Below are 25094 nucleotides of genomic sequence, written 5' to 3'. Positions count from 1 at the left end.
TCGAAAGCCGCAAATTTGTGCTTTCCGAAACTATTTTGGAAGCCGTTTCTAAAGGGCTTTGGAAACGGCTTTTGAAAGCCGTTTAAACAGGGGAAAGATGATCAACGCAGCCTTTGTGCACTCAGTCCTTTCTCCTTACACAATAGATTTATACATGTACTCAACCCAGACATACCTTGGATACTGAAACCACTCTTTGTCTTTTACTCGTTAGATACTGATTTAAAAAAATGACACATTTGCATTGACAAAACATAATTAGCCAACATAGAAAAAACACCACAAGAGACCTGCCGGGGTCTCGCGCTCAAGTGAGCATCGCAAGTTCACCTTCCACGCATTCTTGCAGACTATTTCTTACCCGGGTACCTGAAATTATAGGAAGGAAACTGGGGGAAGAGGTGTAATCAATTTGTATACGTATACTCCGTATATTACATTGACAAACATACCCGCAAAATATGTGGAAAAAATTATATGTGGCTTCAAAACAACCGAACAAACTATGCCAAAATTTGGTTATCCCCATCTCCCCCGCCACACACACACACATGGCATAGTTCCAGACCTGCCTTGAACAGACTAGAAACTGCGGACACAGATTTCCTTACTCATAGCACTAATTAGGCTAATCACTTCTGTTTCTAGAGAAAGATTCCTCCCTTGGGGCTCCCTAAAGTGGCGAATAGATACATACTGTAAACCCTAGCAATAATGCTTACCAACTTTGGTATAAAATCTGACCATGCGTTTTCAAAAAGAATATAAAAATGTGAAAATTGGCCATAATTTGGTCTTCCCGGGCCTTATCCACAATCTGCCATGAACAAACTTGAAATCACAGTCGCTTATCTACAACTTAGAACGACGCGCCACGCACGACGGACGACGGACGCCGGACGACGAATGATCTCAACAGCTCACTTGAGCCTTCGAAACGAGCTCAAAAAAACCCAACACCAACAACAACATGATTTCTACAGCCTATGTTACTCTGTTAAAAATATACTTAGTACTGAATACGAGAATTTCATGCGACCCGACATTGGACCTCCAGCCACCTGGTCAAAGAGGCCAAGAGTTAAAATATGTGAACAGCAGCAATAGGTACACTTTCCTCGTGTCCGTGATTTTGAATTGAAAACAAACTTTGTTAATCTTGGCAAACGGCTTCTACCGGCATTTCTTGATGCAACAATGTCAAATCAAGTGTCTGTAAGCTGTTGCGAGCTCTGACCCCACAGTTATCGCACGATGTTGAGACCTGCACTATAGGACATGTGCGCACGTGATGCTTGCGAATACATTTAATACTTTGGGCCATTGCCTGATCCCCTCAGCATGAAGCACATAGCATACACAGAAATCGACGCCTTGTCAATAGTGATGGTTATACAGAAACCGCGTAACGCTGGCAAAACTTCACTTGCACTTTAAATTCTCGAAGTTGGGCCAGTCTGAACGCAATTCCCCCCCCCCCGGATGTCTTCTCGTTAAACGCCAACCAAAACAAGGGAAATTTCCCGAACCCACACAAGTATTCTCAAAATTTGTCAAGTGACTCGTTCACTTCCTAATTGCGGTGCCCCGTCAGATGGCTCGCGCTGTCTTCTTTGTTGCTGGCGCCTGTGTACCAGTGACCCAAACTTATCGAGAACTGAAACATCAAAAACTGAAACTTAAAGAAGTTTGGACGAGCCAACTTCGCGAAGTGTTCTCAAAAGTCAAACTTCTCCAAGTTTTGCCAGTGTGATGGCGGCTATGGTATGTGTATTTCGGCGACGAGTTCACAGCTGACTTGAGCTGAATTGAGGTCAAGTACTGCAGTCGAAAAATAATGCCCCTGCTAGCACTTCCGGTGACCCAAAAGCATTGCTGCATTTAATCTCTATCACAGATTATGCAGTAACATGGAAACAGTGTGCCTGACACGGCAGTGTATGCTGTTTGTGGAAAAGAAGTTGATATCTTCCACTTCGTATATGTCCGTCTATGAATGATAATCTTGGTTTAGTAAGTGTAAGTGATACAGCCCCTTATGGTCAATGGTCATACGGGCTGTGATAATTTCCGCGTTAAAAGCTTCCGTTGATCCACTGACAACTTCTTCTATACGCACATAGTCTTGAGTTCTCGCCATAATGGTTCCCTCATGGTTCCGTGTTCATATTCAACTGTGTACGGTCCGTCTATACATCTCAAGACGACTTCATTGTGAGACTACGTGATACTTTTCGAACTCCAACTTGCACCCCATTTGGTGCGCAAAGGTCAACTTTGATCCAGATTCTTAAGGAATAAAAGGAAGGATTTACGTTTAAAACGCTCCGTAATTCATCTGGGTGTCGTTGTGCGAAACTCCCATGACGACGTGCGAACCAGTCGACGTCTTTTGGTTCTCGACTACTACCTGACCCCTTTGAATAAGGTGATCTTTTGCTCCTCGGCTAGTCGAGTGATAAGTTCCATTTCGTGGGTGGAGTCGTGAACCCTGGTCTTGAGGAAAGCGGAATTTCTGGCGCCGTCGTCCTTTTGCCAGTAGTGGTCCCAGAATCCTTTGCTGTTGGCGCCGAAGCCAAATACACTCACCTGCGTTCGGAAAATGCCGGAGCACACAAGAAAAAAAAGGGGAGAAAAGGATAAAATTAATAAAATCAGGACCACTGTGGTGTAGCAAATAAAGATCTTGGCTCTCAAGTATTAGATCCTATGTTCGGTCCCCCCCCCCCCCCCCCGTGCTCAGTCTTTCGGACATGATGTGTAAATTCATTATAAGTCCCGTCTTTACCAGAAGAGTAATTAGGAAACTGGTAATGCTATGAGGGGGGGGGGGGGGGTTGATGGGGTTGGGGTGTGATGGCTGTTGGGGGCCTCTGGAGGAACAATGTTAATACTGAAAAGACTCTACTCTTGGGATGATAACACCACCTCCCTGACAAATCCATCTCAAGAACAGAGGTAAAAGGAGAGGAGAGAAGAGTATATACCAGAACAGAAGACAGCAAAGAGAAGTGAGGAGAGATGAGGTGAGGAATTACAAGAAGTAGGCCTACAAACAAAGGGGGGGGGGGAGGGTTGATTAGGTTACATTCCTTTCCAACCTAAAAGAAAAATCGGGGATACAAAGTAGGCAAACAAAATAATATGAGAAGGTATGAAAAATCACCCAAGATGAAAGTCTTGTAAAAGTATGAAAAGAAAGTATTCGTCATATGTAAAATTAGCATGCAGGCAGTCACTTTCAAACCATGAAAGTAAAACACGAGTGTGTGTGCGTGTGCTTGTGTTGTGTGTGTGTGTGTGTGTGTGTGTGTGCGTGTATATGAGTAATACAGCCCAGGGGCTCGACACTAGGTAGCCTTTAAACAAGGCGAACTCGCTCTGCGTGCCCCCGTATAGCGCGTTTACCCCACAAACCTGTTGGCCGGCGAGTGGAGCGAGCCGCCTTTATCCACTCGTTCAGGGATGTGTACTTTTGTCGTTTTTGTTGCTTTTATATGCTTTGACAAATATTACGTACAAATTTGACGCAGAAAATACACACGGCACCAAGGCAAGCGTCTCGTTAATATTAAGTAGAATAAGAATAGTTACTTAATATTAACGAGGCTTGCCTTGGTGCCGTGTGTATTTTCTGCGTCAAATTTGTACGCAAATTTGTCAAAGAATATAAAGCAACAACAACGACAAAAGTACACATCCCTGAACGAGTGGATAAAGGTGGCTCGCTCCACTCGCCGGCCAACAGGTTCGTGGGGTAAACGCGCTATACGGGGGCACGCAGAGCGAGTCGCCTTGTTTAAAGGCTAGACACTAGGGGGGAAAAGATCCATGAGTTCGACGTTACGTCACGGGGCTGGTTTAATGTACGTAGCTCATGGGCCTTTCTTTTGAGCTCGTGGGCCTTATTTGCCTAATGTCGAGCTTATGGACCTATCTTGCCTGGTGTCTACCCCACGGGCCTGTTTTAACTTAGTGTCTACAGCTAGTGGACCTGTTTTACTTGTTGTCTAGCTCATGGGCTGTATGACTTGTGGGCTGTATGACACATGGACCTTTTTTTACTGTCTAGCTCATGGGCTGTATGACTCGTGGGCTGTATGACTCGTGGGCTGTATGACTCGTGGACCTTCTTTTCAATGTCTAGCTAGAGTACCGTACGACTCGTGGATGTCCAGCTCGTGGGATGACCCATTCCTACTTACCTCGTCACAGAACTGCAGGGCGAAGAAAGTACCGAGAGTTCCCGAGGAAGGATATCGCCCCTTCTTGTCGATCCAGTCGTGGTGAATATGCCACATCAGCTCAGGGTTAAAGAACAGCATCTGCACGAATTCAAACACCCAAAACTTCGTAAATGCCTCCCGGCTTCACTCCAATCAATGATTATGAACGAGACCTTCAATCGCATTTGTTTTGATGTCACAGCTATCCGCGGATTTTATCACTTATCGATCACCTTGCGCGGTCATGTAGGCCCTACTCTAAACTTATGATATGCCTTTTGATATCTAATTGATCTGAACCGTTTTCAGTTGTTTGATTTTGATTTAGTTTCGTCTTTTTAAGGATGACCAGGTACTGCCAGTCAAAAAAGAAGTATACGGTCATTTAGGTGTCATTTGCATGTCTATCATCACGTATAGATACTCTGCATTCATCTGCTTCCTATATCCACACTTGATACGTTCAGACTGTGATCCTTAAGTTCGAGGATAAGCTAACTTCGAGAATAAGCTCGTAGTTAAGCATGGATCGCCAAGTGTCGCATTGTTTCTTTCGTCACAAAATTGTCATTCTATCACGAAACGATAATTTTGTGACGGAGATGTTCTCCGTTGACAAGTGACAACGTCAATTTCGTCACGACATGACAAATTGTTTTTTCGTGACGAAAGAGAGACAATACGACACTTGGCGCACCGTTATTAACTAAGAGCATAGCTTATCTTCGTACTTAGCTTATCCTCGAAGTTAAGGATCACCATCTGCACGTCATTTTAGAGCTTCAGTCTATTTCATTGGTACAAGGACACTACTAAAAAAAACCCCACACCTTTATAAGAGACGTGTATTTTGGCTGCCAGGCGTTCTCTACGAACGAGAAGCATTTGCTACCTCTTACATTCTAATCTTACTTTGCGACATTGTACCCATGGGGAAGAGGAAAAGGGTTTCACTAACCTTTGACGGGGGAACGTTTATTTTTGATCTGACGGCCATATACGTTCTGCAAAGACAAACGAAAAAAACAATAAGAAAGGAAGTAGGTAAAAGTGAAGAAAAGCAAATGCAGTAATGTGCAATATTGAAAGAAACGAAATCACTTTTCAATTTAATTTGATTAAATATATCATTATGACTGTCATAAAGTCTAGCTTCGATTGGAATTGTTTGTAGAAGCGTCTCAGAGAACAGTATACACATAACACTATCTGTGAAATCATCAGGAACAACTAGGGAACAAACATTAAAATCGAATACTGACCACGATTTTTTTTTTTCGGGAACAGTGTATGTAGGCACTCAATTGATTAATTACTCATATTTAGTTTTTGAGATTTATAGCAAGACTAATAACTATAATTTCATATTCCTTGACAACATTCAAATGGATGCACTAATGAAGATATATCTCTCTCTGGTAGACTTGCGGTGAAAATATAATCACAAATTTGCAAGTATTCTAACAATTTTAGTCACCACTGCACGATCTTATAAGATCACAGTTTACTTGAATTAGTATCCGAACAAATTAGTTTGAACCCGTTTTGTGCCTCTCTTCAAACCCTGCTGAAGTATCTTGCATAAATCTTATGTAAAGTTGAGTAATAGTGATCCATCCTGTTCATACTTTGGCGTTCATTTTTTGACCGTTATGTACTTTGATTGTGCCAAAGTAGGTATATATGTATATATATATATATATATATATATATATATATATATATATATACATATATATATATATATATATACTCAGAATTAGCGATGACAGAAGTCACAATTTATAATCTATTCTGTCTTGCCTTTCCTTTCAAATATTCCTTACATTTTTGAAATTTCATAACGGCGATTTCATTGCACGATAATAAAATAATGTATTGTTGATTTTCTACTGAGATGAAAAGTTCATTTTTTATAGACTTCGTAACTGTTAAATGATATAAGAAACTTATGAACAGTGTTTTGCCGTGAAAAGTAAAATCAAAGAAATCCTGGAAATAAAAACAGCCACAAACTATCAAAAAAGTCCTCCCAAACGTTGTTCCAAAGTACTTTCCACATGGATTGGCAGTTCAAACAGACACAGGAGATGACTAAACAATTTTGACAAAGTTCACTTCACTTCATTTGGGGCAAATGGAAAGAAAATGTAAATGAAGAAAAACTAGTGTCTTTTGCTTTATGTTTGTCAATGTTTGTGTGGGTGTATGTTTGTGTACGTTCGTCTTGAACCCCCTTGGTCTGTGCGTGTTTATGTATCACATGTATGTATCGCAAAACGCGCCGACTCCATTCTTGTTAAGTAAATTTGTGATATTTGCGATTAAATACTGCTGAAAAGACCCCCCCCCCCCCCAAAAAAAAAAAAAAAAAAAGATAAAAAATGGGGGATAATTCTAATCATGTCTTCAAAAATACCCTAAATGTTTTAGATGAGGTATTACCGGAAATATTTTATTTCGCTCAGTCCGAAGATGGATTTACGGGTACTTTCAAATATTCATAAATGGTGCTTAGCTCATTTTGCTATGAAACTCTCCATCTAGGCCCCTATTCGTATTTTTCTATTTTTGTTTAAATCTCCCAGCGTTAGGAAGTAATAACATCGTACCGTTTCACCTCCCCCGTAGTGAGGGCGCTCGTGGCCCATTTGATGTCGAGTATCTTGAAGTTGAGCAGAATGAAGTTACTCTCGGCGGGAATGTCCATGTAGCTCTCCGGGTACATCAGGCGATAGTCCTCCCGGCCGCCCACGTCCTTCTCGAACCCCTTTGTCTTGGCCTGGTTAATTCTGGCAGGGAGAATTCATCATTGTATATCATGATTACGCTGACAAAATAATGATGAGAGCTACCAACAATAGAACAGCCATATTTCTTTTCGATTTCGATGTTGATGGTAACAAATATCATGATTATGATAATGTACTACAACGACTTAGTAACTTCTACGACCACTTGCTATGAATACTATCAGAACTATCATCACTTTTATTATCTATTTTATTAGTACATGTAGTATTGCCGGTGATGCTATACTGATTGATAAGATAAGGATGAATTATAGACAAATATGATAATGAAGATTATTAGACCTATGCTATTAAAGTCGTTTCAGTTCCTTTGACTGTTTGTTGATTTACACGATACAATCGTTTCTGGTTTGTGTTCACCAAAAATGGATTGTTCAGTTTTTCTCAAACTCTTCCTGGTGGGTTTCGCTCCTCTTTCCTCTTACTGCATTCAATGAAAAGAAAGCAGGAAAAACTTCCCCCTTTAACTTCAATACGGCGTGGAAGCTGTTTAGCATTCCATAGATACCTTATGACTGCGTCGTGTGAGTCGATCAGTTCGCCGTATCCGCTGCCCCGCAAATTTCCGGAGTTACCGACGACGGCGCACCGCAAGCATGTTGATAAGTTCCGCGTCATAAACCGCTGGGGGTCAGGGATCACCTCGAATGCCTTGGTCAATGCGTCAACGTAATCCTTATCAGCGTTGCCTTGTAAACCCTGCAGAGCGCGAGAAGACGGCAGAAACATATCATGGTAAGTGCCAAACAATAAAAACAAATCAACAAACAAATCGAAACAGTCTTTGTCAGTATGGTGACATCAAAATGAATTGCCATTGCAAGTTAGTATGTGTAAGAGACACATTTTTATATTGCCGACATATTATACCCGAATTATCTATCAGACACCACCGTATTAGACACATCACAAGCAAAAAGAGAACGAGGAAGTACCTAAGGATCTGGCAGAGATAGACCACTGTCACCATATCTTCACATTGAGCTGAGCACTTCCGGCTTGGGAAACAATATACAAACATACCAGTCATATATTTCGCCATTTTAAGTTACCAAGCGTATTTTACGTTATTTATTGCAAAATATAGCAGATTGAAATATACCGAGTTGAAATAGATACTTATAAACACATCCCCCACCCGCTAGTTTCCTCAAGACTTGATATCGGTAAAGGCCTACTTTCTGATATTACGGAAGCTACCTACAGAATCACAGTGTACATTATTATTGGAACATCTTCCTAGTATAATTAGTATCGTTGAATATTACATTTTTTTTCATCACCATCCCCACACAAACATTAACCTCCACTTCCAGTCTTGTATATAATTCGTTCTACAGGAGAAGGGGGGGGGGGGGGGGGGGGGCTTTTAGCCATGCTGGGTCAACACATGTGAAACTCGCTTCCGCATCCGTGTCTGAAGAACCAACAATTCTTCCTTATGTCTTATAATTGTGTTGTTTATCTGTGTGCGCTGAGTGACAGACTGACAGATTAACAGACTCTCAAAATACTCAAATTATTATTTTCTTATTAGTTTGAATTTCTTCTGATTTTTTACTTGGTTAGTACAGCGCTTTGAGCATTTAATGAAAATGGAGAACAGCGCTATCAATTTTGCGCTATACAAGATCACATGAATCTATATTGTCATAATGTTATTAAACACGAGTTCAGGTGGTCCACTTAGTTGCAGGTATCGATTATTTTACGCAAATCGATTCTGATATTTCCTGAAAGAGTAACAGGATGCAAGGTTTGGCTTCACTATCGATTGACATCAGCTGAAATTATTTGCCCAGCTTTAAAATAAAAGTTGAACAGTTTTTCGAGGGCTTGCCTGCATAGAGATCTGATGGGATGCTCGAGTTCGTTGCTCTGTCAAGTAGATGGAGATGGGGACTTGTACTTGTCAGGCTTGGATATTATTACGTCATCTAATTTACATTAAGTGGTTGCTACTCATTATATTCATTTCGTTGAAATGAGTAAAGCCTTGACATAATTGCATACCACTTCTTGTTCTTCGATGTTGGTGAAACAGAAACACTTCTGTTTGTTTGATTCTACTCGAATATGATTGTGCATTGATAGGACCCTGCTTTAAACACAATCTTTGTGACGAAGGAGATTAGACTTTAAAGATAGGCAAATTGAGAAATGAGACTAATGACGTCATGCCTGTATTTGACACAGTTTATCGTTGTGAGCGTCACCTTTAGTTCTCTGTCACACCTGTACATTTTTGGTTGTTGTTTCAGTTCACCAAGAACGATGTAAGAAAAAACAAACAAAACGAAACAAAAAACAAAAAACGAACACATGTGTACATGGGGACACGTGTAAGTACGATGATGAATCATATAGCGCGGAATGTTTACTTCGAAATCATTACACACCACCATGTCACGTGCTGTGCGTGGAAGGCGATAGGTTGAGAAAGTGTGGAGAACGAAAGCACAGGACAATGTATATTCGATCTATACATCGGTTTACGAAGTATTGACTTGTGTACACAAAGACTAGTACACATGTAAGTAGATTTTCCATGTCTGCATAGAATTTGCCAAAAAGGCCAAGTGTTTCTTAAAGGGCCTGTATCATGGGGAGACTATGTATTGCGAAGGTCGGAATATTATGATTCAGGAATCCCGCAACGATTGGGGAGACTCTCACTCAACAAGCTCACGCGAGCTTCAGTCCAATATGGAAAACAACGTCGAGAGCGGTATCGGACTTCTTTCGGCCAGACTACCAGCCTCCTGAGGTGGTAGTCAAGATTCTAAACGCTTTTATCAATCAACACCCTCACCATCGGTTTTTATCAGGTATTATACAAGGTTTTCTGATTGATGCCTTCACTAACGACGTTTTATTTAGCCTTCTCGACGATGATGCGTGCGGCATTTCGTTATCCGCGTCACGATGCATCATGCTATTAGCCTTGTTTGAATGCGGGCTTCTCATCGGCGCGAATATGAACACGAAGTTTAAAATGGTTCCTACACTTGGTTGCCATGGGAAGGTGTATTTCGGCAGATGTATCATCGCAATCCTGATTACGAGTCGGGACGTGACAAGAATCGAAAAGATGGCGATTAGTTCAAAGAATTACATGTAAAAGAATGACCTGCTTAATGTATTCGTGTGACTGAGAAATTGTTTGGTGTAGATATCATCTTTGTTCTGTCTTTGTCTATAAAAGAAAAAGTCTAAGGCACCCAACACTCCTAATATATTATACCGTGTGTGTTGTAAGCCCAATAGTTCTTCCATACAACGCCGTGTGCATCTATATAGCCAGGGAGGTGCTCACCTCCCTGATATAGCAAACACTGCACTGAGAGACATTCATCTGCAGTTTACGGGCCGAGATCATAAACAGCTCCGCAGACAATACACCTTAAACAATCTAATTTGCCCAGTGGAGATAACCAGTCAAATACAGATGTCATAAAAACAACGCACAGGGACACAATTAGAGAAAATATCACGGCACGACACATGACGATGGGTCCATTAAAGCACACGACAACATGAGCATTATTATATTTATGGGAGAAAATAAAAATATTGCTGTAATCGGCTTGCATATGGAAATGGTTAAAGGGATGGTATAGTTTTGGTTGAGAAGGTAAATTCAGATTTCGACCTTTGGCGAGATAAGGGGAAACCATATACAAAATATTACAGAACATAATTCCTAGAGGATTTCTAGGTTTATCTTGATGAAACTCGGCTTTTGAATGGCTGAAATATCCAAAAACAAAGTGGGTCTAATCAAAGGTGGGTCTCATCTTTTGATAAGACCTCTTTGGTTTTGGATATCTCAGCCATTTCACAACCATTTTTTAAAAAACAAATAAACTTGGAATTCCTCTTAGAATTGTATCTTTTTTTCATATTATTTTCATAATCTCATTATCTCACAAATATGTTGGAAACCTGAAGGCATCTTACAAAATGGTAGCAATATCTCGTTGTCTTTCAAATTCTTAGTCTTCTTTCTTTCGATTAAAAATTTGTAAATTTCTGCTGGGTGGTGCTGTGTGTTATAGCCTAGATCGGGTATCCCGGTATTATGCAAGAAAAACATAATTCATCCTGGTGGTAACCCTCCTACACAGGCAGTCAGAAGATTTTCCCATCAAATTCGCGTTATGTTACTTATATGCTCTATACCACCTGCTTCTCTTCCCCTTTCCCTCATAAGATTACCCCTAATTATGGAAGCTGTACACAGGGTTTGTTTGTTGTTGTTCCAAAATCATGCACAAGTTATTCACATCATTCCCAGTTAATGACGCCTTTATTACACTTGTTAGTGTTTACAGCACATAACGCTGTACGAAATAAATCGTCGGGATACGAATTCGAATACAGATAAACAGTATTCTTTTAGTATCTGTTTTCTTTTTCTTTTCTTTTCTTTTCTTTTCATTTTTCCCAATGCCTTTTCCCCTTCTACGCAAACACAGTGAATTCGTCATTTTTATCGATGCTTCGAGATTAGATACAGCATCCATCTATACATATACAATTGAAGACAATTACTATCACCTTCAAAAGTTACAGCATACAAAACACATTTTGAGACATTGTAACAGTTGTTTTCGCTCGAACTCCCCAGTTGGCTTTATGAAAATTGAATCCCGAAATGTAAAAACTTATTTTTCCGTGCCATACGGCTCAAAATGATTGAGCACTTGATCCGAACAGATTTCGTCACAATCTGAATCAAAACCACTATAAATCATATAGAGGTTTATGATGCGGCTTTTTATCTGAGTAATCATAATCGCTGCAAAGTTGATATGCACAGCTGCGCTAATGTTAGCACTAGCACTTGGGCTGCCATTTTGTCTGTTTTCCTCCAATAAAAGTGACCCGGATAGTTCTCTTTCCACTCAGTGAAACAACGGTTGCCACCAGACCTCAAGAGAAATTACCAGTATATTATATTACCAGAATATAATTCCATGATGATTGCTTCAAACATGCATTATAAGCACATGAATCATCTAATAAGTTGCGAAACACATAATTATATCACATAATGTGCAAGCAGGACAAATTTTATTGGGCTTGTATCCGATCAAAAAAACAAACAAACATACTACAAGGAAAAGGAATTTGACAATTTGTTGATGTTCATCGTGGCGGCATGTAATAGTAAACATTAATAGGCAACAGTCACATTGCCTCTGCAAATTTGAACTACTCGCTAATGTACAATTTTAATTGAAGTTGAAGAATAGAAGGGAAACTTAAGCGCGGTAACCAGAAAATATTTTGAAAAGGTGTCAGTACAGTGGCTAGTTGCATAAGTGAATGCAGACAAGATGCGTAACTTTACGAGTTTTCATGACACGATTATGATATTTACTATATTATTATGATATAAAAAATTGATGTAAAAAATCTGGAATGGTGGATAATGTGACCATGCATGGCCATAGTCAGCCTTGAATGGTCTCCTCATTTTCAAGAGAAGAGTTTTCAACATCGTTGCATGCACTGGTAGGATTAAGCATTGTTCGAGGAAATCTTGCCATCACTGCATAAACAGGTAGAACTGACCACCATCGTACTTGTGTACAGTAGATGATGACTGGCGGGGGAGGGAACATACCCATTGTTTTGAGGGAGGTTATAAGTCCCGAGACGAAGTCGAGGGACATATAGCCTCCCGAAATAACATTTCAAACCTTGAGGGTGGAACGTTTGGTACATGTTCCCGACAACAAAAGTCATCATCTGTAATATCATATGGGTTAGTCATGGGTTAGGCAAATTTATCCTATCGATTGCGTGAAATCGTTTGGTATCGTTTGTGATTTGTTACGTGAAAATGTTTTCCCATAGGAGAACATTATAAAAATGTTCTGCCCATGGGCGAACGTAACCAATATGCCTCCATCACGTGACTGTGTTTAGCCAATCACTAACCGATATTTGACTAACCCATTTAATATTGGGATAATATTGTATGAAATTAGAGAGTATAATAACATATGTAACTATACAAGTGCGCACCGCACGCTCTAAACCCCACCTACCAAAACTTTAGAATGACAATAAAAACGTTCTCTTTCGCATTTCACACATGACTGGGCAAATTAAAGTTTTAGCTCATTTATGAGGTATACGTATAGTCCAAACGTTTATACCTAGCTTAAAAATGAAAACTGAACTCCAACAGGATTAATCTGCTTTTAAATCCTAGAATGTACCTCCCCATAAATCATCTTATATCTGTCTGTTTAATGTGAATGTGAATGTGAATATTGATAGATTCTGGTTCCTTAATTCATCTTTATTATTCTCGATAAGATAATTTTCATGTTTTCCGATGTCACTGTCCAACTCAAATGTTGATACGCATATTTTCACATTTCACGATGGCTAAAAACCATATTTGTTCAAAACAAATAAACAAACAAACAAACACAAACCAACATATGAATCGTAGCCAGGTTTCTACTGCAAGGCACCCTAAATCAGGTATGAACGAACCTTCGGAATAACGAACTGATGTAACGCTCTTTGCAAGGCACAGAAAGGGACTCTCCTGAATTGAGTGATGGCGCGAATTGATTAATGACAAAAGAAAACACGTCACATACATGATTTATTTTATCCGATACTGTACAAAAAACACGGTTCAACAACGTCAGAGTAAACACACCTGGCATGTATTATTGATTGTGGTAAAAGGCGTAACTCTGCTGGTCCGTTACTATAGTTATGGATCACATTTCCTATATCCGTAAGTCGTCAGCAAACATTGTTAAAGGTGGAGAAGAGAATAATAATTTTGCCTGTCAACTGTTTTTTTTTTATCGTTTTGCATCCATAGAAACAAAATAAAGTTGTACAAATATCTGTGCAGTTCGTATATAAATGGCTTTCAGGTATCTTTGAAATATCGTTTTGCAAACATGTAAAATACAGCTGTACAAAATAATACCTGTGCATAATCATCCTATGGCTTTAAGGTATTTTTGAAATCTGAAAAAACTATCAGAAATCAGAAAACAACAACAGCACCAACATTAGTAGATTACAATTTAAAAAAAAATACTAATGTTCATGCATGTACAGTCCGACCTCTCCTACCCGGCCTTCATTTACTATCCGAATCTCTCAATTACCCGGATGCGGTCTAAGCGTGATGTTTTCCCAGTGTAGTAATTACGGGGAGAAAGGGGATTTCAAACTCAACAAAATTCCTTACCTCACACAGATTGCATATATTATCCTCAACAAAAGTGAGATATATTCACACCTAATTTTCATCATCAAATAACATGCATTCAGACATTCACTACCTCCAAATCACCGCAGAAACATGGACAGAAAACTTTTCATTAAATCAGAGCATGGTACGTACAGGCAATCGTTCATTGAGCAAATTATCAGAGAATTCTGAACGCAGACTAGCTGACGATGACGGGACATGTTCACCCAAAATTGATGTTTATACACACGTTAAAGCTACCATTAAGTAGGCATCTGTGTGTAAAATATCCAGTCTCCCATATCCGGCCAAATCCTTTATCCGAATTAGCGCCGGTCCCGACATTTCCGGATAGGGGAGGTCAGGCTGTATGTGTAGACGCATACGTATACATATGTATACTAGGTCCGTGTACAAAGGCGGATTTGATGAGAAGTCCATTCGTTGTAGCTCTATTGGATAAGGCAGATAAAAAGTCAAGAGACGCGGCGGGTGCGAAGATACTTAGTATGAGAAGTGACGGCCTCAACGCACCCTTCTCAACGCAACACGAGTCACATGATCAAAACTCGACGTACATCCTCGAACTCTGTTAGGTTCGTTTGTTTGTTTGTTTAGTTGTAGTTGCTTCTTTGTTTGTTTTGTTGGGTTCATTTATTCTGTGCGAAATAGTGAATCAATGCTATAATGCACCATCAAGCCATACCGGAAATTACATTGATATTATCGACAAGCCTCGAGAACGTACTTTGATCACTGCTATATTATGATAACGTCATTTTCTGTTTTTGTTTTTATTTTTGTTTTTGTTTTTGTTTTGTTTTTGTTTTTGTTTTGTATTTCTAATCTGAGCTTTCAGTTCAGATCGTCAATTGCAGTTTCTTTCGCCGCTCAAAAATCTTCAAAGCTTCATCTCTACGCAGACTGTCAGCTTTTGTGCGGGTTTATCATTATTCAAACTTAACCTCATTATGAACTGTGGGAGAAACAAGTTCGCTTGAACATAACTCGAACAATTATCCAACTCCCCTTTTCTCATACTCTAGTCAGGGAAGTGGAAGAGAGGTTCCACCTCCCTGCTCTAGTCGTACGTCAGTGCGCTGAGCATTGAAGAAGGTGGTGGTAACAAAGAGTGGGGTGGGTGTGGTTTTTATACCAGCTTTTCTATCGCAGTGGCTACATGAATTGCAAACAATCTTCCTGTAATAAAAAGGCCCGGTAAGAAATTGTATCCGCTGTGCTACAGTTCACAGGACAGATGATTTGATAGAGTCTGAAAAGTAGGCCTACATTGTAAGAAGAGCACATTATGGGGGTGGTGTGGGAGTAAGAATCGGGTGTGTTTGTGTGTTTGTTATGGTATATACGTAGTCAGAGCCACGTTTTACTGTGATCAGGGAGGTGGAAGCCACCTCCCTGCTGTGATACATGAACTGTCGTATCTCCACACTCTTTGGGGACTCGCTTACAAATTCACACACGAACACGCACACACACACACACATAGATATAAAACACATAGATTTTTGTATGTATAGAAAAGTAAAAGTATATAAATGTATATACACGCATGATGCGATGATATATGCAAGGCATACAACATCGATAGAGTCGAGAGATACTTTATATTTCTTAACATTATAATCAATAATATGTACGATGAAAGGGCGAAGAGATAGGCCTATAAACACGTATTACGAATGTGGAACTGAGTGTATTCAAAATTCAGCTGATCTTAACGGAACGATATGGTGTCGCTTAAAGGGTATGACTAGTAACTGATCAGTGGGAATTAGTGGGAATGCTGGATGATGATTGCTCCAATCCTTGTGGGATTCACTTAAGAGTACATTATAAATCTATTGTTGTATGAAAGTTATTTGCTTCAGAATGGTCTCATATTATTCAAGTAATGTGCAGTTTAATGTTTCCAGGTTAACATGCCTGTACAGTGACGGGGCATTAAACTGCACAATACTTGAATATGAGACAATTCTGAAGCAAATAATTTTCACACAACAATAGATATATAATGTTCTCTTAAATGTATCCCTAAAGGACTGGAACAATCATCCCCCAGCATTCCCACTGATTCCCATCGATCAGTTACTAGCCACCCCCTATTTTAAGTGGCAAAACAAAAGCATACAGCAACAACAACAGCAACTGTCACGGTACCACGCATACAGCCGTCATGACTCAATTGCAGCAAAAGCAATGCGCTCCGCGAGCTCAGAATCTTGAGCCAAGATAGAAGAATCCTCTCCCCCCCCCCCCCCCCCCTCGCATATGACAAGTATGTCTCTGGGATAACTGTAATCAGGGATTCAAACTTTGCTATGGACAAGTACAGAATAACAGTAAACTCTTTGGCCCGTATCCGACTTTTGTTGCGTGCTTTTTCCAAATTCATTTTTTTTTTTTTTTTTTTTTTTTTTACTGATAGCCTAAGAAACAAACGATAACTGGCACTGGAAAAACCATCACCTTGGCGAGCCTATTAAAGTTCACCACAGATAACCCTTGTGCGAACGTTTTGAAAATTCGCCAGTAAACTGGTGCAATGACGTGATAATAGCGTATGTGTCTATTGAACTCCAAAGTATGCATGCTCTCCACAAATCTGATTAAAGCCCCTCAAATTCGAACGTTTGATCCGTCAATTCGAAGTACACCACATTTCTAAGTAGGCCTATATCATTTTGTCGGTCCCCTCCCCTTAAAAAAAAGAAAAATGTTATAGTTATACAGTGATCGTAGCTCCATCATGGTTCAGCAAAGCTCCAACCAGTCACTGTGCACCATGTTCAAGAACGAGCAACGCCCCCATACACAGAAATGAAGGAAACAACAGTGACTCAAAACAACAGGGAATGAAACGGGCTGGGAGTAAAAGCACTGATTTCTATGTAATAAGTTACATAGAGATCAGTGGGTAAAAGACACAAAGTGAGCAACCTTGAAATATAGTGTAACCGTTTTCTCAGGCGTTGCGGTGATATACGAATTGTATGGTTGGACCTACTACTCATCGACCGCCTAATGTCTATTTGCTTGATTATAAGAATATCTAACACTGAAATTCACGTAAAAAACTTGACCTACGTGATTGAGAAAATCCAGCTCTATCAAATGCCGTTGTTCCCTTTTCGATTCGAAGTTTCAGTGCAAAAATATCGCCGACGAACTTGCGTGGCCTCGTTTCAGCTCCCCGCGGTAACGCTCGTTGTTAGGATCGACCGCTGTTTTTGCATTGACAATCCACTCAAGCCGAGTTGTATTGAACACCGTGTTGTACGAAGCTTTTTAGAAACTTCCATAGACATTACATTACGATTCGGTGAAAATATTCATTCGAAATTTTTTCCTGGATTAAAACCATTAATGAGTGAATTTTCGTGTTTTCCCCACACCATCCTCATCAACAGTCAAAGCCAATCCATTTTTATGTGCTTTGCGCGCAGTGAAGTGCGTAATAAGCGTTCAGTGCGCCAATTAATACGCGGTCGGTTTAAAAGAGGGTGGTCGATATGTAGTAGGGCTATCATACTTTATCACGCCAATAACTACAGTATGCCTATACAGTATACTTATCATTATCATCACCATAGAGCTACAAAACGTAACTCTATTATCACCATGCTTTTGCCTATTCTTGCGTACTGCACCGTGTATAGAGTGCTGGCATTGTTAACTCCGGTGAATTGGAGTGGAAAACAGGCTGGAATATCAGTGAGTGATATCACTGACTTCCGTGAAAGGAGTATATCATATTCAACACTATAAATCATGAGGCAGATATGCACTGTCTCGATAACGCGCGCACACACACACACACACATACATACACACACACACACAAAACATTGAACATTGTGAAATTATATCGCCCAAGAGCCCCGTGGTGTACACGCCCACCGTGTCTACTTATTGGTAGAATATCTCTATAGTGATAGTGATGCTTTATGATGTTGTCATAAACGCTCTTTTAGTATCCTGATATCCCACAGCTACCAACTTCCCTCACCCCTCAGTGCATCAGGGGAAATTATTTATGGTGCCATCTCGGGGTTTCATCGGCTGACAGGAAAAAACAAAGCAAGAGACCCGGGGGGTCTCGCGCTCACCTGAGTATCGCAAGTTCACCTTCCATGCGTTCTTGCAGGCTCTTACCTAGGAGCGTTGGAAACTTGGGGGGCAGCTTTGAGAGCTGGAGCATGATGTCCATTTGCATTTTCTATCACACTGGTAAAAATACCTGCCAAGTACATTGTACATATACTTCATAGAAGGTTGGACTATGCATTTTGGAAGAAAAGAATGACTTAAAGCTCTATCACTTCTGATTCTAGAGAAGAATACTTGTGAGTATTCCTTAATCTAGGACAATGGTCTACATGATTATGAATCCCTCCCAACTCCAAGGGGGGTGGACCCTGAATTCGCAATGAAAAACTTGGAAATAAAGTTATCAATGTACAAACTCATGGTATTATCTTTGCTTTATCACTTTTGGTTCTATAAGAACAAGACATATTTACATATATTTACTTGAGCCTATAGGTCTTACCTTTTCCAATACTGCATCAAGGCCCTTGGAAAGAGAGTTTATGAACTTGCGGCGCTTAAATTGTTCTAATTAGCACTGGCAGTAAGTAACTACAAGCGATAATACCGGCAAGTAAATTAATGATTATTATTCAGCAGCAGTTTTCTGGGTTTTAACATGGCGCGTGATTTTGCCAGCTGTTTGGTTTGGGACCAAAAGGTTTCCAAAAGGGATGGTACAGTATTGGTGGAGATGAGAATTGGGCTTTTAACTTTTTGCGAGATACCACGAAAACACTTATTATATAGTACAGAGTATACCAGTTTAAGAGGAATTCAAAGTTTATTTGATGACTATCGGGTTTGGAATGACTGAAACATCCAGAAAACAAAGTAAAACAAAGCGATCGTAAAAAAAGTGTGGGTCCCACATTTTATCAGAATCGGTCTTTTCGGATATCTCAGCCATTTCAAAACCGATTTTCATCAAATAAACGTTGAATTCCTCATAGAATTATATTCCCTTTCATATTTCAGAGGTTTCTCATGATCTCACAAAAAAAAACAACGTTAGAAACCTGAAATTAGGTCTTAACTAAAACTATACGATCCCTTTAAGTTGAAGGCAGGAATCTGTATGGGACGATAATCATCTCCATCTACAGGCCCAATTCTTGGTAGTAGGAATCTAACTCTGCATGCCCCATGTAGTTCCAGCTATATAGCACATGTGATACTGTGGCTCGACACTAACCTTTTCCTTTCGAGGCCCATTCGAGCCACTAAAACTTGTCAATCTGAAATTTTGGTGGCCCGAAATAAACGGAAATATAGCATTTTTTTTTTTTTTGGGGGGGGGGGGTAGCCTTTTGGAAATTTTGGTGGCCCGACATCAATTCTCAGTGGCCCCAGGCCACCTGGACCACCGCTAATGTCGAACCCTGCGTTTAATACTCGCATGTTAAGAGCGAGGGGGCGTGCCCATCATGCCATGCCATGACAGGTAGCCGGTGTTTAACCATATTACGGTATAACGAACAGCTGAATGATACCATGGACCTACAACAAAAATATAGGTCCATGATGATACCCAGGCATTGGCAGACAGAGATCCGACTTTTGTCTGTACTGTTTTTATTTTAAGTGATGATTGTCTATAACCCTCTAGTATTATCGCAACTTGAATTGTCGCCTATTCGCACTATAATGACACACCCTCACCCATATTACTGTTTCGAGAAAATCTAGTCCGTGTCAACGGTAAGATTCCTTTCCCTTTTCCTATTGGTTTGTTCCCATTTTGAAAAAAAAAAAAAAAAACGTCTTGCAGAGAGTGTTCCCTTCAAACTGTTAAACTTCAAACATTTTATAACTAATATCAAAAGTTTTGTTTTGATTTTTGGCGCCGCCATAAGACTTACCACCCACCACTTGGCCACTTCATCCGGCAATTTCGTGTTCTCCTTCACCCAAACGGGGAGCAGTTCTGGCCGGAATTTCTTGTCGAACCACGCCGACGTTCCTTTTTTCCACAGCCGTCGACACGACGTCGGCTGCGTGGCGTTCACGTGGCTGACAGCGGTCAACGAAACGGTATGCGTGTGTCTTGAGGCAGACAGTTTAACTCGCTGCGGGTACATCGTCCTGTAGCTATCACTGTTCGCCAGTCGGTACACGACTCCGCATAATAGCAACATCGATGCAACTGCTGCAGTGGTTCTAGCGGTTGGCCTGGCCATATCGCTCATTTAAGGTACAAGAAACTAATTTGTCGTCATCCACTCGGATTTTTGTGATATTGCACGAAGGTATCTAGCAGTCCTCTCCTTGGAACAGTATGACAAGCTAGGCAAACCGCATGGGTGAGAGTATAATACGTCTGTATGATCAAATTTGACTCGGCGCTGGCATGTTTCCCTGTGATGTTGAGAAGTTGAATACTGGTCTTGTGAATGTTCCGCCTTCAGACATAGTTCTCCATGAGGCATGTTCAGCTGGAAGATCTTTTGGAAAAGAGAAATATAACAGAGAATGAGACATAAGTTCACAAGTATAGTATTCTAACCATAGGCAAAGATAATCCCATTCCATCCCCTCCTCCTTTACAAAGTATGCTTATATATACCCTCACGAGTGACGCTGAAACATTGACAAGTATCTCGGGTTATAACAGAGCAAATAGCTTAAATGTGCAGTGACTATATCTTCTCTTGGTTAATCTCATATACTCTCGCCTCTTTTATCTTATTGAAGCACACCTCGTGCTGCCGAGTTTCAAAATATCAAGACATATTATACCCTTTCATGACAGCGCGTTGACTTTTGCACCCACGTGTAATGTTGTTCATTGGCACTCACCGCTATACTTCTCCCCTTTATATATTGTAAAGTTAGTTTACCATCTCCCGCATATGCTTTCAACATCAATAGTTTACGGGACCAGTTAATTGGTATCAAGCAGGCCTGATCGCATTTCTTATTTCGTTCAGTTCACGATCATTGCCTTAATGTCACCATTAACTTATACTCTTGTTTCAGTTTCGTAAATCAATTTTATCATAATTATAATTATGTTATGTAACATCGAAACATCATCTCCATTTGAGAAGAGCGAATGACATTGAAATAAAAACGAAAAGGAAATATGGTAAACTCTCGGCTTGTGACCACATCGGGCAAAAATAGCACATAGCTGAACAAACAACACATATGAGAACAAGATCGATTTTCTGATGAAAGATGGGAATAAGTGACAATAAATGTACATCGATTTGCTACGGACTATTCTTTTTTAAAGGGAGGTGTTTACGATCAAATGGGTTACGATTTCAGTTTCAGCTACTTAAACCACAGCAACATATCACAGTTGACTATCATAATTGACTTTGAATTTCGGTTGAATAAACAATGGAGCTGCTTAGGCGTCCAAGAGACGAGATGCTTGTCGTGATCATAAAAATAGTACATGGACGATCAACGTTTGCGTGCTTGCCATGAAGTCGAACGTGGAAATGTTGATATACAAAATCTATAAATTTGCAGTGCTGCATGTAACCCATGTGAATCGTAGCCGTAGGCAGGTGTGATTTATGAATGCGGGGGGGGGGGGGTACTAATCTAATGGGTGTATACCGTACGGTCCATTATAATTACATACTGTGCAGGCTCTCGGAGCGCCATTATCATGTAGGGCCTACACTTTAATAATGGTGTTAGATACGTATCACATGTGCGTCAAATTATCTCCCTTGCTATACGTTATTAAACGAGATAACTAAAAGACCATGTAATGCTCTCGTCGGCGTGGCGACAGAATATTATCAACAATGACGCAACTTGGCAGCATAATAAATTTATATTAGACCATGGACCGCTATGACTAGACCAACAAAACGTTGAGTGCATGCCCCATGACAATTCTTGAAATTGAATAGTGAGAGCTCCTGAGCACTGCAAAGGGATTACATAAGCTCAGCAAATACTGTACATATACTTTTTGTTTTCAAGTAAATGAGCTATTAATTGACATAAATGCAAATTTTTGCAAATATTGTAGACATTCCTACTTCAATCTCGTTTGACCTTATAAATGCTACAATTTACTTCATAACGACCTCCTTGGCATCACTGACAGTTTGAATACAGTAGGGTTTTCCCGCCTATTTCCGTCATCTTTGCATTCAATAATTGAAAGTGAGTTTTCGATGAAGTCCCGGACTATCTGCAATGTGCGAATTTTGTCCTTTCTTCATCAATACTGTATGAGAAATTGTTCAGGTTTGTGCTTTGTTTCTCGTTTTCGTCAACTGGAATTCATATTCGTCGATCATATAGCTGAGGACCACACCTTAGCAGAATCAATGTCGTCTTCTGAGTGGCATTCATTTTCGTCAAGTTTTCACTCGATCATAATCATTCCCCAGGTAGATTATAATTATGGTATAATCAGGGAGGTGTATTCCATCTCCCTGGTACAGTTTAATACTGTAATTACTGCCTTAATCGAATCGTCTATACTGATCACATTACTACGTCGCTTTACCCATACATTATATGACATTTCCCTTTCACGGAAATCACTCAAATATTCACACTTGACTAGCATGGTATAGAAGATGCGGTTAACACCCTCAATAGAAAAGAATAAAAAGGCCCATTTAATATTTTGACGAATTTGAATGACAAGATCACGAATGTGTTTGAAAAATGACGATTTTGATCTCACTCATAACTCGCCAAGAATCGCAGAAACGGATTTCAGTGACAGTTAACTAATGTAAACCAAACTTGATTGTTCATTTCAACTGACAAAAATTTAAGCTAGGATTTGAGGGCAGTAAGCTCCTTCGAACGAAACTTAATCGAAATTGATGAAATTGAAATATTAAGAGCTAGGTGACGAAAATTAGCGAGAAACCCTTTGTACACCCATCTACACTACTGTACAGCGGATCATTTATCTGATTTCTTTGTACAAAGATATATGGACGTGCAACTGAAAAGATAATATCACTGGAAAATGATAAACATCAAATTGCTTTTGAGGGTTTCTTTTTTTTTTTTTGCTACGTTTTCCCTGTTTTCCTACTCGGCCTCGAATTTTAAGCAAAACCGATTGTAGTCCTGACGTAGAACGTACACTTCCGATGGTACACAGCACTATTTCCTGCTACTATACTTCCAACACCACTTATACAATGATCATGGCCTAGTGATTCCACTGTGCCTAACAGAAATCTGTGTGAGCCAAGCTCAAATATAAACATATACAGTGACTAATAACACGTAACAAAACTATACAATGATGATATATCCTGGCATATTGATATGCCACTATCTGCACTATAGAGCCACCCGGTAAGTTGAATGAAATAATTATATTGTGGACTTGTTTATCTTGTTATAGTAGCAGCGGTATTGAATGTAATATACTCACGGGGCTCCTATATTCCCACTGGGAGAACAAGACAGTGATTTATCATGATAATGTACAAGGCTGCTGAACACCACCACTACACGGACAATCGTTCTGCGAAATCTGATGACTTGTGTTCCGGGAATGGAAACGCCGCGTCGAGAGCATCAAATCAGACGGGATATAAACGAGTACAATAATTATTGATAGTGGTCATCGAAGATCAGGTTAAGTTCTTTGCCTCCACTTTCATATCATCACCATCACCATCGAATCTGCATACTCTCAAAGCTCTTGTGTCGTTGTGATGATTGAGACAGTACCGTGGCTTGCGAGCACATAATGAGACAGAAAAGGATGCAAAACGCCAAGGCAACGGTGTTTCACACGACCTAGAATCGTCAAGTGGACATAGAGGTATCTCTCCACTAACACTTACTTATGATCCGTCCGCTGTTGGCTGCGCAGAAAGTCGCCTCCGTCGTACCATGCCGTAGGTATACCTCTGCATCATAATGTTGTGCTTCGACCCTGTCTGCATCATTGTAATGAACTTGATCTTCGCTTCGTCGCGAACGTGCGCGTTATCCTCGCTACGGGCTTTTCGTCCGTGCAAGCTTGGTAGCACGCACTGTACTGCTCACGTGCACTGGAATATGGTACTTTATTAAAACGAACCACCATGCATGCGAGCGTACAAAATATACGAAAATACATGCCACTTATTCATACATCGCTCGCTGTTCTTTCGACCTCTTTTATTCAGACATTTGTAAAGATATCTCGACAAATGATTCGACATTGCCCTCGTACCGACTCCGCATGGTAATTACAACTATGCGCTCTATGACCACTACCTAATGGATTATGCAGATAGATTCGCGCTGACGAGAGCGATAAGAGGAGATTAGGGTATTTTATCTTCTGGATGTTGACTCAAGGAGGCTGGGGACGCATAATGATAGTGACGGCAAATGTTCTCCGCTTGTTCTGGCCGGTACACGGTGGTGTTTGATCTTTGAATCACTTATATCAGGGGCGGTGTTTGTGAATTGGAGCACATATTTTTTTTTAATGTAGTAGAGGTTGAGACAATGCTCTTTAGTTCAGTTCAGTTCGATTTTATTTCTGCATTTTTTTCAAGGAAATCATATATGAAAATGAAAACACGTGTATCTGACAACAGAATAGGAAAAAGCAATATTACATTCATAGTATCACAATCACAATCTTTAAAGCATAAACATAACAACAATGCATGAGATCAAAGGAATCGACGATATAGGCCTACTTGTTTCCAAATAAAGAGGAAGAAGAAAAAATGCAGAGCCTGCCGTCTTTAAGCACGTGCT

The 25094-nt window shown here is 40.1% G+C and overlaps 1 protein-coding gene across 1 annotated transcript; it reads right to left on the bottom strand.

Moving 5' to 3' along the window:
- Positions 1-1511: 1511 nt before the first annotated feature.
- On the bottom strand, positions 1512-24191 carry LOC139742157 (CMP-N-acetylneuraminate-beta-galactosamide-alpha-2,3-sialyltransferase 2-like). The gene is made up of 7 exons (XM_071652726.1): positions 23764-24191; positions 20249-20830; positions 7548-7738; positions 6839-7018; positions 5185-5230; positions 4206-4325; positions 1512-2589 (listed from the first exon to the last, which is right to left on the bottom strand). Exons 2-7 carry the CDS (start codon positions 20573-20575, stop codon positions 2407-2409), a joined length of 1047 nt encoding a protein of 348 aa, XP_071508827.1. The 5' UTR covers positions 20576-20830; positions 23764-24191; the 3' UTR covers positions 1512-2406.
- Between the last annotated feature and the right edge of the window lie 903 nt (positions 24192-25094).

The sequence above is a fragment of the Diadema antillarum genome, unplaced genomic scaffold, assembly GCF_040938485.1.
Source record: "Diadema antillarum isolate AM-2024a unplaced genomic scaffold, OU_Dant_1.0 seq00000981_RagTag, whole genome shotgun sequence".
In the NCBI taxonomy this organism is placed as follows: Eukaryota; Metazoa; Echinodermata; class Echinoidea; order Diadematoida; family Diadematidae; genus Diadema; species Diadema antillarum.
This window is presented reverse-complemented; position numbering and strand designations above follow the sequence as displayed.

What these genes read in the sequence shown, in the direction of transcription:
- LOC139742157 (XM_071652726.1), bottom strand. Translation starts at nt 20,575, where the DNA reads ATGAGCGATATGGCCAGGCCAACCGCTAGAACCACTGCAGCAGTTGCA. An exon ending in ACTACGGGGGAGGTGAAACG is followed by an intron (nt 5,231 to 6,838) that starts GTACGATGTTAT and finishes TTGTCTTTGCAG; the next exon opens with AACGTATATGGCCGTCAGAT. An exon ending in TAAACGTTCCCCCGTCAAAG is followed by an intron (nt 4,326 to 5,184) that starts GTTAGTGAAACC and finishes GAATTCGTGCAG; the next exon opens with ATGCTGTTCTTTAACCCTGA.